At 42.8% G+C, this 14145-nt stretch overlaps 1 protein-coding gene across 1 annotated transcript in view; it reads right to left on the reverse strand.

Moving 5' to 3' along the window:
- SULF1 (sulfatase 1) overlaps nt 1-14145 on the reverse strand; it is a 173390-nt gene that overhangs the window by 65565 nt on the left and 93680 nt on the right. Inside the window, exons 4-5 of the mRNA XM_047725787.1 lie at nt 13699-13930; nt 418-657 (exon numbers count right to left, since the gene is read on the reverse strand). Of these exons, the coding sequence (XP_047581743.1) occupies nt 418-657; nt 13699-13870 (412 nt within the window). The 5' untranslated portion in view covers nt 13871-13930. The remainder of the gene's footprint in view (nt 1-417; nt 658-13698; nt 13931-14145) is intronic.

Below are 14145 nucleotides of genomic sequence, written 5' to 3' on the forward strand. Positions count from 1 at the left end.
TCACTGAAACAATCAGCAGGAATTTACTGACACCTAAGCCAAGCCTCAAACTGAACCATTATCCCTTGAGATCTGGGAGTTTGAGGTAAGCAGGTAAATGGGGGTGAAAACTGTTCTGTTGCAGATCCTCTTAGAAAATTCCAACCATTGTGTGCTCTGATGAATATAACATTTTCATAATGTGCCCCCCTGAGCATCACTTTTTTTCTAAGGGATCTCACATTGGTACATTCTTCAGAGAAAAAAAAAATGGATGGGGAGGCTCCTGACAGAGGGAAAAAACAAAAAACAAAAAACAAAACCAAAAACCTACACTACTTCCAATTGTTGGAACTTTATATATTTCATGACACGAGGCATTTTCCTGTATCTAAGAAGTACCAGCAGAGGTTCTTTGGCTAACAAGTCCACGTTTACCTGTTCTGTAGCCGGTGTTGTTAAGATATACAGCAAAAGTCCGAGGTTCATGCATTGCCTGCCATGAAGGTGAGGAGCAGTTCTCATTGTTGGTGTAGACGTTGTGGTTGTGCACATACTTTCCGGTGAGCATGGAGGACCGGGAGGGGCAGCACATGGGGGTGGTCACAAAAGCGTTGGTGAAGGTGGCTCCCCCATGCTCCATAATCTTTCTTGTTTTGTTCATGACTTGCAGGGACCCTGGAAGGCACAATTCCAGCATTGTTTAGCAGAGCACACCGCATGAACACCCATTGATGTCATGTCACTCAGTGACTCTGTTCCCCTGATTTATTAATTTCCCTCCATCGGTTTGAAGGAGTCGATAATTTGACAGCTCCCATTTCCAGAACAGAATTAAACATTTGGGATCCGACCATCTCAAGCATTTTGCAGAATAATAAAACACATTTCAGCTTCTCCTCGCCTTACTCACAAAGAAAAAAAAATGCAGGCTAATCTGATAATTAAAGCTAGAATTTTAGATATGGAACAAATTCAAAGGCCAGCAGCCTTTTGAAGATTACCAGAGAACAAGAGCCTGTTACACAGGGCATCAAAACCCCAACCCACCACATAGGCACAAAGCTTGTGACCTTGAGGAGGTTACTAGTTACAATGTTTTAATCGTAGGAAAGTAAAGAGGAAAACCATTTTTTTCCCCTGTTAAGTAAAAGGTCCTCCAAAATGCCTGTCTTTAATTTAAAAAAAAAAAAAAAAATCTTCATTGTAACTTGGTATCCTCTAGCGAAGTCACCAAATACCTACCAGTTTTTCCATCCGGATAACATTGCCAGTTTATACTTTCACCTGTTTACATGTAATATTAAAAGGGAGATTGTTTGCTTATGAAAGAGCAATGATTCTATTGCACTCCAAAGTATTTGCATAGAGTAAAATATTCCACTTTGACTGCAAAGGATGAAATTGTAACTTAAGATTGCTGGGGGAGAAAAAAAACGACTTCGATTACTCTATCCAGCCAAATACTGCCGCTGAAACACATCCAAATACTGCAGAAAAAAAAGCACAGGCTAGAATTCAATAGTCTTTTCAGGACTTGTCAAGAAATGCACTACAGAGCGCCACAGCCAAGCCTATTGCATTTGAATCCTGGAGCCTCACATTTCCAACAGGTCCCACTTCTTCCAAAGAAAGGGAGAAAGTCTATGTAGTTTTCCAGCAAGGAAGGAAATCGTAATGCAAACCAGGCAAGCATTCAGAGCAGAAGAGTAGTGTGCAATGGTCCAAAAAGCCACAGTGAGCCTGATTTTTTCACGTATTAGCTCTTACTGTTCACATGAAACATATGAAAACAGGAGGAAGGTTTCTAATTGGGTCTCATTAGAGCTCCCTAAAACAGGCTTTAGTGAGGAGGATTCCTAACTGCTTTCCCCCCCCTGGTTGTCTTTGGGGGATCAAGCAACATTTTTGTAATTGGTGAATAACGTGGAGCTAGTGCCCACTTCATCTCTGGGCTGCTCCCCCAAGTGTAGCATTAACAAAAGAAATGGAAAATTCTCTGCTGCCTCGGTCTTTAGCAGTAAACTACCTAGATGAGAACTGACGTATAGAAATCACTTGGGGATATTTGCAAAGCCACGTAAGAGCATGGAGATAGCAGTAGTGGTGCAAATAAGGTTAGAGAGGACCGAAGGGGAAGGCTGATGGGAGTTCTGAAACAAGAGACGAGGACAAATGGAAGGGGAGCAGGAAGAAAAACACAAGATGGGCGAAGTGTTTTTCGTGGCAGTGTGGGGAGGACAGTGTGTGTGCTCTGGAGGTGGGAGGATGTTGAGGGATGAGTACGGCACATTGAATTCCTAGGATGAAAAGGAATATGGGGAATTCTCTTGATGAAACATAGGAGGTAGAGTTAGCGAATGGCTTTGAGGCTGGGCAGAGATACTTGGTCTTGATAGAAGAGCCAAAACGAGGGCAGAATTGTTTCTCTGTCAAAGGCATGAATGACACGGCATGGAAAACACCTTCAAGGGGAGTTGTTGTGGCAAAGGGGGATGGAGGTATGTGCACTGAAGAGGAAATACGCTGGTCCATCAAGGTTACAGCCGAGAGGTCGCTAAAGCCATCCGGCAATGAGGTGATGCAAACCTGAACTGGATTGTGCCTCCAAAATGGAGGGAGGTTCGAAGAAACAGATCCCAGAGACGTTGTCATGCATCAGAAGGTAATGAGTTGACTCATACCTCAATGCTTTCAGCATAGGAAGAAAACTGGGAAAGTAATGGTTTCACTGTTGCTTAAGAATTAGCTAAAAACACAGTTGTCTTGTAGAAGATCAAGGAAGTCCATTTCAGAAATGTGTTTTATATTTATTGATCAGATGGGGGAAACGTCCTGCAGATGGAAACAAGTAGATGGATGGAGACATGGGAGTGGGGAGAGAGCTCAAGGTAGCAGGTCACATCTCTTCACTTATTCCTCTCGCCTCTTTACCTCTCTGCAGTGCTTATTTAGTGTAGTATCTGGAATTTTGGGAAAACTCAGTAAAAACTACTGATGGATTTTCACTGCCTACTGCTCTCTTTATTACAAAGAATGGGCTCTCAGTTTCCTTTATGAGCTTTAGCTCCACTCATATTTAAAAAAAGCACCAGAAACCATCCTCAATGCCCCTGAATCACCAGCAATCTTCTGTTTACAGACTCATTCAGACTGCACATATAGGATGGTAGGTGGGAATTGGATCTAAGGTAAATAATATATAAACTGGTACTAAAACTTAGCCCAATTCATAATCTGGATTTACCCCAGCAAGGGCTCCCCTCCCATTCCAAATGTCACTCCTTTAATGAACTAGGCAGATTATGTTGAGGTCCTAAACGAGCTGTCCAAATTCCAATCAGTCCCCAAGTCAAAGGGCTTGTTGAGGCCATCTGGTCCCCAGAGTCACCGTAACCACTGCAGCCCTGCAATTACGATTCATAAAAGTGGGTATCTGGCCTGAATTTTCTCAGTAAAGAGAAGATTCTGACACAATGTTCTTCCAACTTTAAACATCACTTGGAGCGTATGTTCCATCAGGATTCTGGGCCCGCCCTGAGATGCTGATTTTGGAAGACTTCTGGAGGCACTGGATGGAGAATTTGCACGTCTAACAACCCCTCTGGTGAGGCCCTGGCGAGGCCGCTGCTCCCTGCCCACGGACCACACTCGCGCTCACAGAAGTAGTCCAGGTTGGACACAGAAGCAGGGAAGCCTAGAGCTGGGAGAGACTTCGGCAGGTGCCCCTCAGCGGCTCAGCCCATCCCGAGGCTGTAAGGTTCTGCAGACAGGAACCGGAAACATCCCAACTCGGACTTCCTGTCAGCCAGGTTCTCTTCAGAGGCCTTCATACCCATCTACTTGTTCAGTCCTGACGGTGAGCCTTCGTAGCAGGTGCTCTTACCTATTATTCCCATATAAATACCACAGATGTTGAAACTGAGGGGCAGAAGCGCTAAATAACATTCGAGGGACACACATACCCTAGGGAGCAAAGCCCGGAAGCAAAGACAGGCGATCCGCTCCAGACACCGCGCTCTGAAGCTCCATCTCGGCTGAGTACGGGCTGTGACACTGACGTTGTCAAGACCGAGAAACAGAGGTGTCTGCTCAGAGTCAAGATACGTCTCACTTTCCACAGCCTGATATTTTCTGCTTCATCTGGCCTCTTAGGGGAGACACTGACGCACACGAATGCCCGCCTCCCGCCCACCCTGCCCCCAGGGGCTGAAGTGATCTCAGGAGCTTAGGCCCAGTGAGGGCTGAGTGGGCTGCCCACATGTCTGTCCTGGCGTGAAATGCTGCCTCTGATCTTGCTGGGTTCTCTGCAGAGGATGGAACACAGGAACGCTCTTTCCTCTGAGTGAGTGGGCACTGGGAAGGAAAGCACGAGGAAACTTCTTTTTCACCACTGTGTGATGATTGATGTTGGGCAGTAACATTGTCTTGCACGGCCTCTCTCACCACTGAGACCGCACTGTGGAGACCCTCAGTTTCCTTGGGAAACTCTCCCGAAAGCTACTCTGTGATAAAACTCGTCATTCCGCAGGTACAGCTGTAGGGATGAATGAATGGGACGATGTCCTGCCTCGCTGTTGGAAGGGCTCAGTTTTGTTTTAAGCTGCAGCTACTCACCTCCCTGAATTTCAGGCCTTTGGGGCCTACAACGCCAATCGTGCTGATTCTCAGTTATTAGAACTATTATTTTGTAGGAATGAGAAGACGCTTAAGGCCGAAAACTCTAACAAGATTCACAGGGCAGGGGGGCACCTGGGTGGCTCAGTGGGTTAAGCCTCTGCCTTTGGCTCTGGTCGTGGTCTCGGGGTCCTGGGATCAAGCCCCACATCGGGCTCTCTGCTCAGCGGAGAGCCTGCTTCCCCTTCTCTCTCTGCCTGCCTCTCTGCCTGCTTGTGATCTCTCTGTCAAATAAATAAAATCTTAAAAAAATAAAAATGATTCACAAGGCAGGACTTAGGAGGGTAAGAAAGAGACAGCTAAGAGCTCTGAACTTGAGCTTGTGGGGAAACATCTGGATTTGGCCACAGATCAGGCTGAGCAAGTCACCTACTCTCTTTTGGTCCAAATGTCTCATCTGTAAAATGGAGCTAAGAATCATTCTCCAACTAGTTCACAGGGCCGTTCAGGAGCAAATGGCAGGACAACGCTCGCTGTTAGAGCGCTTTACGCAAACACGTATTATCAGGGGGCTGGGGCTAGACTCTGCATATGCCTTAACTCACCGTGTTAATTTTCTCCTGACTTTTCAATTCCCCTGTCTGTAATCTACATCTGAGTTCTGAAAGTGGGGATGAGACTAAACAGGTTGCCACAGACTGAATATTCGTGTCCCCCACAAAATGCATATGTTGAAACCTAATGACCAGGATGGTGGTATCAGGAGGTGGGACCTTTGGGAGTCGGGATTAGATCATGAAGGTGGGCCCTCATGAATGAGATTAACACCCTCATCTAGGAGACCCCACTAGGCTCCCTTGTCCCTTCTGCCATGTGAGGATACCTAATAAGACAGCCATCTGTAAGCCAGAAAGCGGGCTCACACCAGATACTGAATTGGCTGGCACCTTGATCTTGTACTTCCCAGCCTTCAGAACTGTGAGAAATAAGCCATAAAACCATCCATCCATTTTGTGGTTGTCTGTTCACGACTAAGACAGAGGTCAGCTATCATTTCTATGTTTTAAGACTTAACATGTTAATGCTGGCTTATAGTTAAAAATATCAGTTCTCTCCCACGCCACACACACACTCCCCTTGCGCAAGAAGCCTGACTTCATAATCATTTAAAATTGTTCTTGGAGGTGGAAGCCCGACAAGGTTGCTATGAGGTGACTGTCATTGGGTCCAGTAGCTGGTGTGGGGGCACTGCTGACTGGTCTGGCTTGAGGACAGAGAAGATCCAGGCCACAGCTGAGTCCTAGATCTGCCAAGAAAAGCTGTCCCAGTGCCAGAGTTCCAGGTGGGGACCGGGGGTGTCTGCAGTGCCCCTGCAGGGGTAGGGGTGCTGTAACAGCAATCAGCTAGAAAGGAAGCTACTGCTGGGTCAGCAGTGACTGGGAGGGGAGAGATGGCACTTTTCAGGAATCCTGCAAGTTCTAGCACGTTTGCAATTTCAGTGGAATTTTTTTAAAGAATCAAGGCTCGAGGAACAGTACTTTGGATGGAGTATGGGGATAGCTTATTGGGACTGGTTGGGACCAGGGCCAGGAATTTAAATCATTCTACATACTCCGACTCATTTATTCTCACATCATCTGTGTGAAAAAGGTCAGCAGAGAGAAAATGTCCAACTTCTCTGAATGACTTTTCCAAAATTACAGAGAGCTTGAATTCCCTTTACATGTCAAACTTTACAACAAAACTTCATCTTTCTTGATTCCAGTGTCTTAGTGTTTGGTTATTCAATGGTTTGTACTATGAAAGATTGACGTTTTCATCAAGTCTGTTTATCATGGTCTGGAAAAACTCACAAAACCAGAAATTCAATAATAAGTATTGCCATTATCATCTCTTAAGGGAATTCCAGGCATGTGGGGTTCAAATGCACCTGGCTTTCTAGAGAGACACACCTCCTTGCAGACTGCAGTGGTTCATGGTTTTGTTTGTTTGTTTGTTTGTTTAAGATTTTATTTCTTTATTTATCAGAGAGAGAGAGATCACAAGCAGGCAGAGTGGCAGGCAGAGGCAGAGGGAGAAGCAAGGAGCCCAATACAGGACTCCTCCCTGCCGGGCAACGAGCCCAATAAGAACTCGATCCCAAGACCCTGGGACCATGACCTGAGCCAAAGGCAGCCCCTTAACTGACTGAGCCACCCAGGCGTCCCTGCAATGGTTCATAGTTTGATGAACAATAATGACAAACAAGCACAACTTTTATTAATTGTGTGGGGTTGTTTCTAGATGTCATCATTTTATTATGAGCTACAGTTAATGCTTTAAGTATGTAAATGGTCTGTACTAAGTCCTCTATATTCTATTGCTAACTTCTCACACCAATAGTTATCTTTACAGTAAAATATGAAACCCTAAACGGTGATATTGCCAATATTAAAAATAGCTATATTGATCTGTTGAATATTTTAATTCTGAAAGCATAAGAAAAAAGTAACATGATAGAAGAGTACACGTTTTTTACCAAAACCATGGGGTGGGTGGAAAAAAAACCTAGAAATTTCAGCAAAAGCCCAAGGGAAGAAACGAGACTGGGGAAGAAGGGACCAAAAAGCGATAATAAGTCCATCTGGAATGTCTCCAGGTAACTAAGACTCATTACTTTTTTTCCCCCAAAGAGCAAAAGAGGAGACTAGTTTCTCAGGGAAATGGACTGAAAATGTCTACAGGGTTGGATAGAGAGGTAGGCAAGTGAAGACAGCCAGGTGTAAGAAAAATCAGGGAACTTTCATCTTTTCTGTTTTTGACATTTGGTAGAGATGTGGGTGTATAGAGATTTCCCCGACCATGAGAAAAACAGCAGTATGGGCAGATGGTAAATGGCTCCTTGGCCGAAATCTTGGGGAGCAATGGAGAGTGGTGGGGACCATGATGACCTGAGGACAAGCTCCACCTAGTGGGGCAGTTTGATTACTCTTCAAGCATATACCTGATTGCTGTCTCATGGGAATGCGAGCTCTGCTCTCCTGTTTCTGGATTTTTCAAGAAAAGTCATAATCTGAAATTTTTTTTTTAACAAGAAATCATCTGATTTTTAAAATGTCTTAATTAAAAACAATACACTGGTCAAGCAAAACACATCTGTGGGCTAGCTCAGGACTATAGATCCCAATTGTGACCTCTGATTTAAAGACAGTATTTTCACGTATTTGTGAGTTCTTAAATCCACATGTGATCTGAAAGAAGCAATGGGCCAGCATTACTGAGACGTTGGCATCAACTCAGTTTCCTAAGAATTTAATAAATGCCACATTGAGTCAGATCAGCTCCACAGTTCACTGAGGTCAGAGGGGCACCAAGGGATACTTTTGGAAAGATTTAGAGTTTAATTTCTTTGACTCTAGTCTTAGGAAGTCCACCGAGTTCCACGAGCATTTTGATTTTGTTCTTTTTGATTTATAAAATACCTAAGTGCAGGAAAATACTAGAATAATGTGTCTCTAAGCTTTAATATTTTTATTTTTTATTTCTTTCTCTTTAAAAAGGTTTATTTATTTATTTATTTTTACTGGATCTTTCTCTCCTTTTTTTTTCTTTTTAAAAATTTAAATTCAATTAATTAACATATAATGTATTATTAGTTTCAGACGTAGAGGGCAGTGATTCATCAGTCTTACATATAATACCCAGTGCTCATTTCATCCCATGCCCTCCTTAATGTCTATCACCCAGTTCCCCATCCCCCCACCCCATCCCCTCCAGCAACCCTCAGTTTGTTTTCTATGATGAAGAGTCTCTTGTGGTTTCTCTCCCTCTCTGATTTTGTCTTGTTTTATCTTTCCCTCTCTTCCTCTATGATCTTCTGTTTTGTTCCTTAAATTCTACATATGAGTGATATCATATGATAATTTCTCTGATTAACTTATTTCTTTTTTAGCATAATACTCTCTAGTTCCATCCACGTCATTGGAAATGGTAAGATTTCATTTTTTGAGGGTTGAGTAATATTCCATTGTGCGTGTGTGTGTACACACACATATATGTACACACACATATATCACATACTAGGTCAAAAATCAGGTCTCAACCAGTATCAAAAGATTGGGATCATTCCCTGCAAATTTTCAGACCACAGTGCTTTGAAATTTGAACTCAATTGCAAGAGAAAATTTGGAAAGAACTCAAATACATGGAGGCTAAAGAGCATCCTACTAAAGAATGAATGGCTCAACAAGGAAATTAAAGAATTTAAAAAATTCATGGAAACAAATGAAAATGAAAACACAACTCTTCAAAACCTTTGGGATGCAGCAAGGCGTTCCTAGCTTTAATATTTTTAAATGTCAAGCTCTTAAACTTAAGCTTTTAAAAAAGTTTAATATTTGATGATAATTGCTTCAGTTATTGTTTTCAAGTTTTAAGGCAAAACGTGGAATTATCACTGATATTCTTGGTTACTCCTCCTTCTCCAGAAGAAACCATCATCCCAACTTCATGTTGATCATGTCCATGTGTGTTTTTCTAGCTTAAAAGAAAGTGTAAATCTTTCACCTATTAATATAGTCTAAAAACCTGAACTACTTACAGGTACAGACACGACCTAAGTTACTGCATAAATTGTGCAAAAAGTAAATCCAGACATTAGGGGACCAGTGGTTAAGTCATGTCATCTTTTCACAGATTAACTTTTCTCCTGGGATAATGATCTTTGTCCTATCCACCCAACTTGGGTGGGATGAAAACAAGCGTAATGAGAACGAGTGTTCTTTGGAAAAAGATAACATACAAGGTTCTAGCACTTTTATTAATGAATTCCTTATGTGTCTTACTCCCTTCACAAAGTACTAGTTTATTTTGTTTGTCCTCAGACAAAGTTGAGGGAGTGGCCCCCATTCCTACTGAGTAAGAGCTTTCTTTCCGAGCTTGATTTCATAAACTCCCATTATAAGCCTTCTCAGCCTTTGTCTTCCCAGACAAAGAAGTAGAATAGTTTCCTTCTTTCCCCCAAAGAAAAGCATTCTATTACAATTTTTGTCATTGTTCTTCTAAGCCTTTCCTAAGTCGGTTATATCTTTCTTGAGGTATAGTAGCCAAAATTGCCTGCAGTATGACAGGTGCAAATAGTTTTGTGATTCTATTCTATGTAAGCATCTGGCAAGCATAGCAACATGTAAGTAAAAATAAAATAAAATAAAACAAAAACAAAGCAAAACCCAGTCATCTGAAAACCACAATGAGATACCAGCTCATACCCATTAGGATGGGTATTACAAAAACAAGAAACAAAACGCCAGAAAATAACACATGTTGGCAAGGATGTGGAGAAATTGGGGCCCTTGTGCACTGTTGGGGGGAGTGTAAAATGGTGTGGTTGTTATGGTAAACGGGATGGAGGCTCCTCAAAAAGTTGAAATCGAGTTATTAAATGATCCATTTCTGGGTATTTATTCCAAAGCATCGAAAACAGGTACTTAAGGAAGTATTTAAATACCTATGGTCATAGTAGCATTATTTACATAGATTTCCAATAATCAAAAAGTAGAAGAAACCCAAGCTTCTATTAACAGATGAATGGATAAACAAAATGTGGTATATACATACAATGGCTATTATCCAGCCTTTAAAAGAAGGAAATTCTGATACAGGCTATAGCAGCAATGAGCCTTGAGGACTGGTATTAGGCTAAGTGAAACAAGTCAGTCACAAAAAGACAAATACTTTGTCTTTGTCATAAGTGGTTTAATTCCACTTATATGATGTACCTACAGCAGTCAAATTCATCTCTATGAATTTGTCCAGTAGAATGATGGTTACCAGGGCATAGAGTTATTGTTTAATGAATACAGAATTTTAATTTTGTAAGGTGGAGAGTTCTGGAAAACGGTTGCAAAACAATGTGAATGTACTTAATACTACTACCTGCACACTTAAAAATGGTCTAAGGATGGCCAAAATAAAGAAACAAAAAAACCCAAGTCAAGTCTAGAGCAGTTTGGCTCAAGAAGGATTATGAGAACATTAGAGAAGTCTAGGTGAAAGTCTCCATCAGGCAGTGTCCACTACCAAGAGCATAGTTGTTAAGGTAGAGAAAGGAGGTCTTTCTAAAGTCTACCCCACGGTTCACTGTGGTTCATCATTATGTTCTGCCAATGAGCTAATAAGACCTATTAAGATAGTAAGACCTAATAAGACCTTCTGTTATCTCTCTTTCAGAACCTAGAATATCACTATGCATTTACGGCTTGCTTTTAGGAAGTCCTCAATAAATATTTGTTGAAGGACTGATGGAAAGCATCATGGTTAAATGTTAGTCCTACATTACTTGGTCCTACTTTCACCATCGACTAGTTCATCACAGCCTACATGACTTCTCTAAGCCTCATTTTACTTATGTGCTAATTAAAGAGAGTAAGAGCAGCTACTTCACAGAGTTATTGGGAAGAGTAAATGAATGAATGCTTAGCATTGTATCTGGCTAGAAAATCAAGAAGGAGGGGCGCCTGGGTGGCTCAGTGGGTTAAAGCCTTTGCCTTCGGCTCAGGTCGTGATCCCAGGGTCCTGGGATCGAGCGCCGCATTGGGCTCTCTGCTCAGCGGGAAGCCTGCTTCCTCCTCTCTCTCTCTCTGCTTGCCTCTCTGCCTACTTGTGATCTCTGTCTGTCAAATAAATAAATAAAAAATCTTAAAAAAAAAAAGAAAATCAAGAAGGAGGTAGAGACAAATACATAGGAAACAACTGGGTTGATATAACCTGGGCTACGAGTTGTGTCTATTATATCCACATGCTTCCACTTAGTGAAATATTTGCTCAGGAAATGTTTGCTGGATAAATTAACTAATTATAGGGTGAAACTAAAGGCTGAAATTTTGAAATCTGTTAAAAAAATTGTCAAATGAGTCCTTAATTTATTTTAAAGACGAGGACTGTATATTGAAGAGGTAGACTACGACAGATACCTGTATTCACTTCTGAGAATTTTTTTTTAGCATTCTCAGGCCCCCATCGGTCCACTTGGAATCTATTCAGCACTTACTATATTTCCTGCATGGTCCCAGTAAAACACTACCTTGCTCGCAGGCTAGTGGAAGAGACAAGTATGGAAACACATGATGGATTAAGGGCCACGCTGGAGGCATGTCCAAAGTGGTACAAAGGAAAGTTCCATCTACCCTGCTGGAGGGGAGAATGGTTTTGGTGAAGAAAGACCCCCGAGGGCAAGGCATTTGAATTGGATCATGAATAGGTAGGGCTTCTCCAGGTGGAGAGAGAGGGAGGGGAAAGACAGAGGAGACAAGACGTACAAAGTAATGAAATGTAGGTGAGGGAGATGAAACCACCAGATACCTTCAAGGAAGCATGAGTTATTTCCATGAAGCACTGAGCAAAAGTGGGGGAAAAGGAAGAGCCTCATAAAAATGGGCAGCAGCCAGATGGTCCAGAGCTCATTTGCTATGGAGGAGAGTTGCTTAATCCTCTTGCCAATGGGAAACCATGGCGAGTTTTAAGCAGAACAGACCTGATCAGATACTGGCATGATAACTCCAATCATGGAGTGAAGAATAGGCAAGAGGCACCAAGACTACGGGAGACCGGTAGGTCAGGGGACTGACTAATCAGTTAGGGAAGCACTAGAGAAAAGAGAATGGTCTGGAGATCTTGGCTGTAATGAAAGGGATGGATTTGAGGGCTGTTAAGGAAGGTGAAATCAAATGCGTTCACCTCATTTTACTTGCTCTATAGGTAAACGAAAACTTAAAGTACAAGCCACACTCATACTAAAGTCATACCTCCGAGGCTTCACCTGGGCATGTTGCCATAAAATCAATACTCTTCTTTATTTTTATTTATTTATTTATTTTTAAAAGATTTCATTTATTTATTGACAGACAGAGATCACAAGTAGGCAGAGAGGCAGGCAGAGAGAGAGGAGGAAGCAGGCTCCCTGCTGAGCAGAGAGCCCGATGCGGGGTTCGATCCCAGGACCCTGGGATCATGACCTGAGCCGAAGGCAGAGGCTTGAACCCACTGAGCCACACAGGAGCCCCAATACTCTTCTTTAAAAAGTGAAGTGAGAGACAGCAGACTCTGCAAAGCAACTTCAACAATCATTACCTGCTGCTGGGTTTTACTGCACAAGCTTCCAGCATAACCCAAGGGGTTAACTCCGTTGGGATTCCATGACTTGGTATCAAACTGGAAATTGAAATCCTCCTCCATGGAGACCATGTTCCAGTATGGGGGGGGGGGTTGCTCCTCAACAACCCTGGCCTGCAGAGCTCTGTAAGAAAGCCCAGTTGCTCTGCTAGCACTAAGTCCAAGTTCAGTTCTAGGGCTGAAAATGGGTGCTGGTGACAATCTGTAAGGACGAGCCTCTTATGCATCCTAAAGTCCTGTGAAAGGTCATACCTAGATTTACAGACAAGACCATAGAGCTGGGCCATTAAAGAAAGTGAGAAGATAAGAAACGGAATCAGATGGTTCAGCAGCTCTGCTGGAACGGCCAGAATTTGGCAGGCTCTCCAAGCGTTCTGGAATGAACCCACGATAGCTAATTCTTCAGAAAAGCCTCATCTCCAGGGTGGTAGTAGTGAATTACCACCAGGAGACACATAGAATACTGTAGCTTTTAATTACCTAGCAATTATCACAAGCTCTGAACATATCATTCACTTTAATAATAATAACAGAAGAGAGTAATAGTATCTGTGTTCGCATACATGGCATAGAATTACAGCCATAAGCTCATGCTCTTGGAAACAATTTTGCCCAAATATATGACACTTCTTGATCAAGAAAACCCAAGGTGCATAATCGAATCCTTGACTTCTATAGTACCCGTGCTTGCTCTTTTTCTCTCTCTCCGTTTACTCTAGGACCCTCCCCAGTTTCGAACACTTAAGACCAGAGAAGTCATGTTGAAACAAAAACCCAAAGCCTTATAATCAATACAAGTTCATTTTATAAACTCAGGTTGCTGGTTAAGACCCTCCAGTCAAGGACCAACCCCCCGCCCCCCGCAATGTTCACTCAGTGTTACTGAAATCAGGCAAAAGGTCAGCACATCATTTGCACAAAAAAGACTAACAAGTGCAAAACCCAGTGTCTCACCCAGCTCCACGTCTTGATCATCAGTGAGCACAAGAATAATGTTGGGTCGGATGTTCTTTCGCTCCTGCTGTATCCGTCCTCTGAACCTCTGGGATCTGACGGTTGAACAGAGGCTCCCCAGCAGCTCTGTGCCCAGAACAGCAAGAACCAGAGCCCAGCAAGTATACTTCATTGTGTTTGGTCCAATGTCACGAAACCGACAGAATGTCTCAGCCTCCTGGTTTCTGCAGGTCTGGGCAGTCAGAGCAAAAGCGAGAGGGAGAGATGAAAATGACATCCAAACCCCAAACACAGTTGCAGAGAAAGGGCTACAACAAAGTGAGAGCTGGTACATGAACTGTTAGAGAGAGGGCTGCACATGAGTCAGACGTGGCAAAACCCTCCCAGGCGCTGGGGAGGTTTGTAAGCACTTGAATATTTTGCAAATTCACTTTTGTCCTTTCTTCT

Source organism: Lutra lutra, chromosome 4 (genome assembly GCF_902655055.1).
Source record: "Lutra lutra chromosome 4, mLutLut1.2, whole genome shotgun sequence".
NCBI classification, from domain to species: Eukaryota; Metazoa; Chordata; class Mammalia; order Carnivora; family Mustelidae; genus Lutra; species Lutra lutra.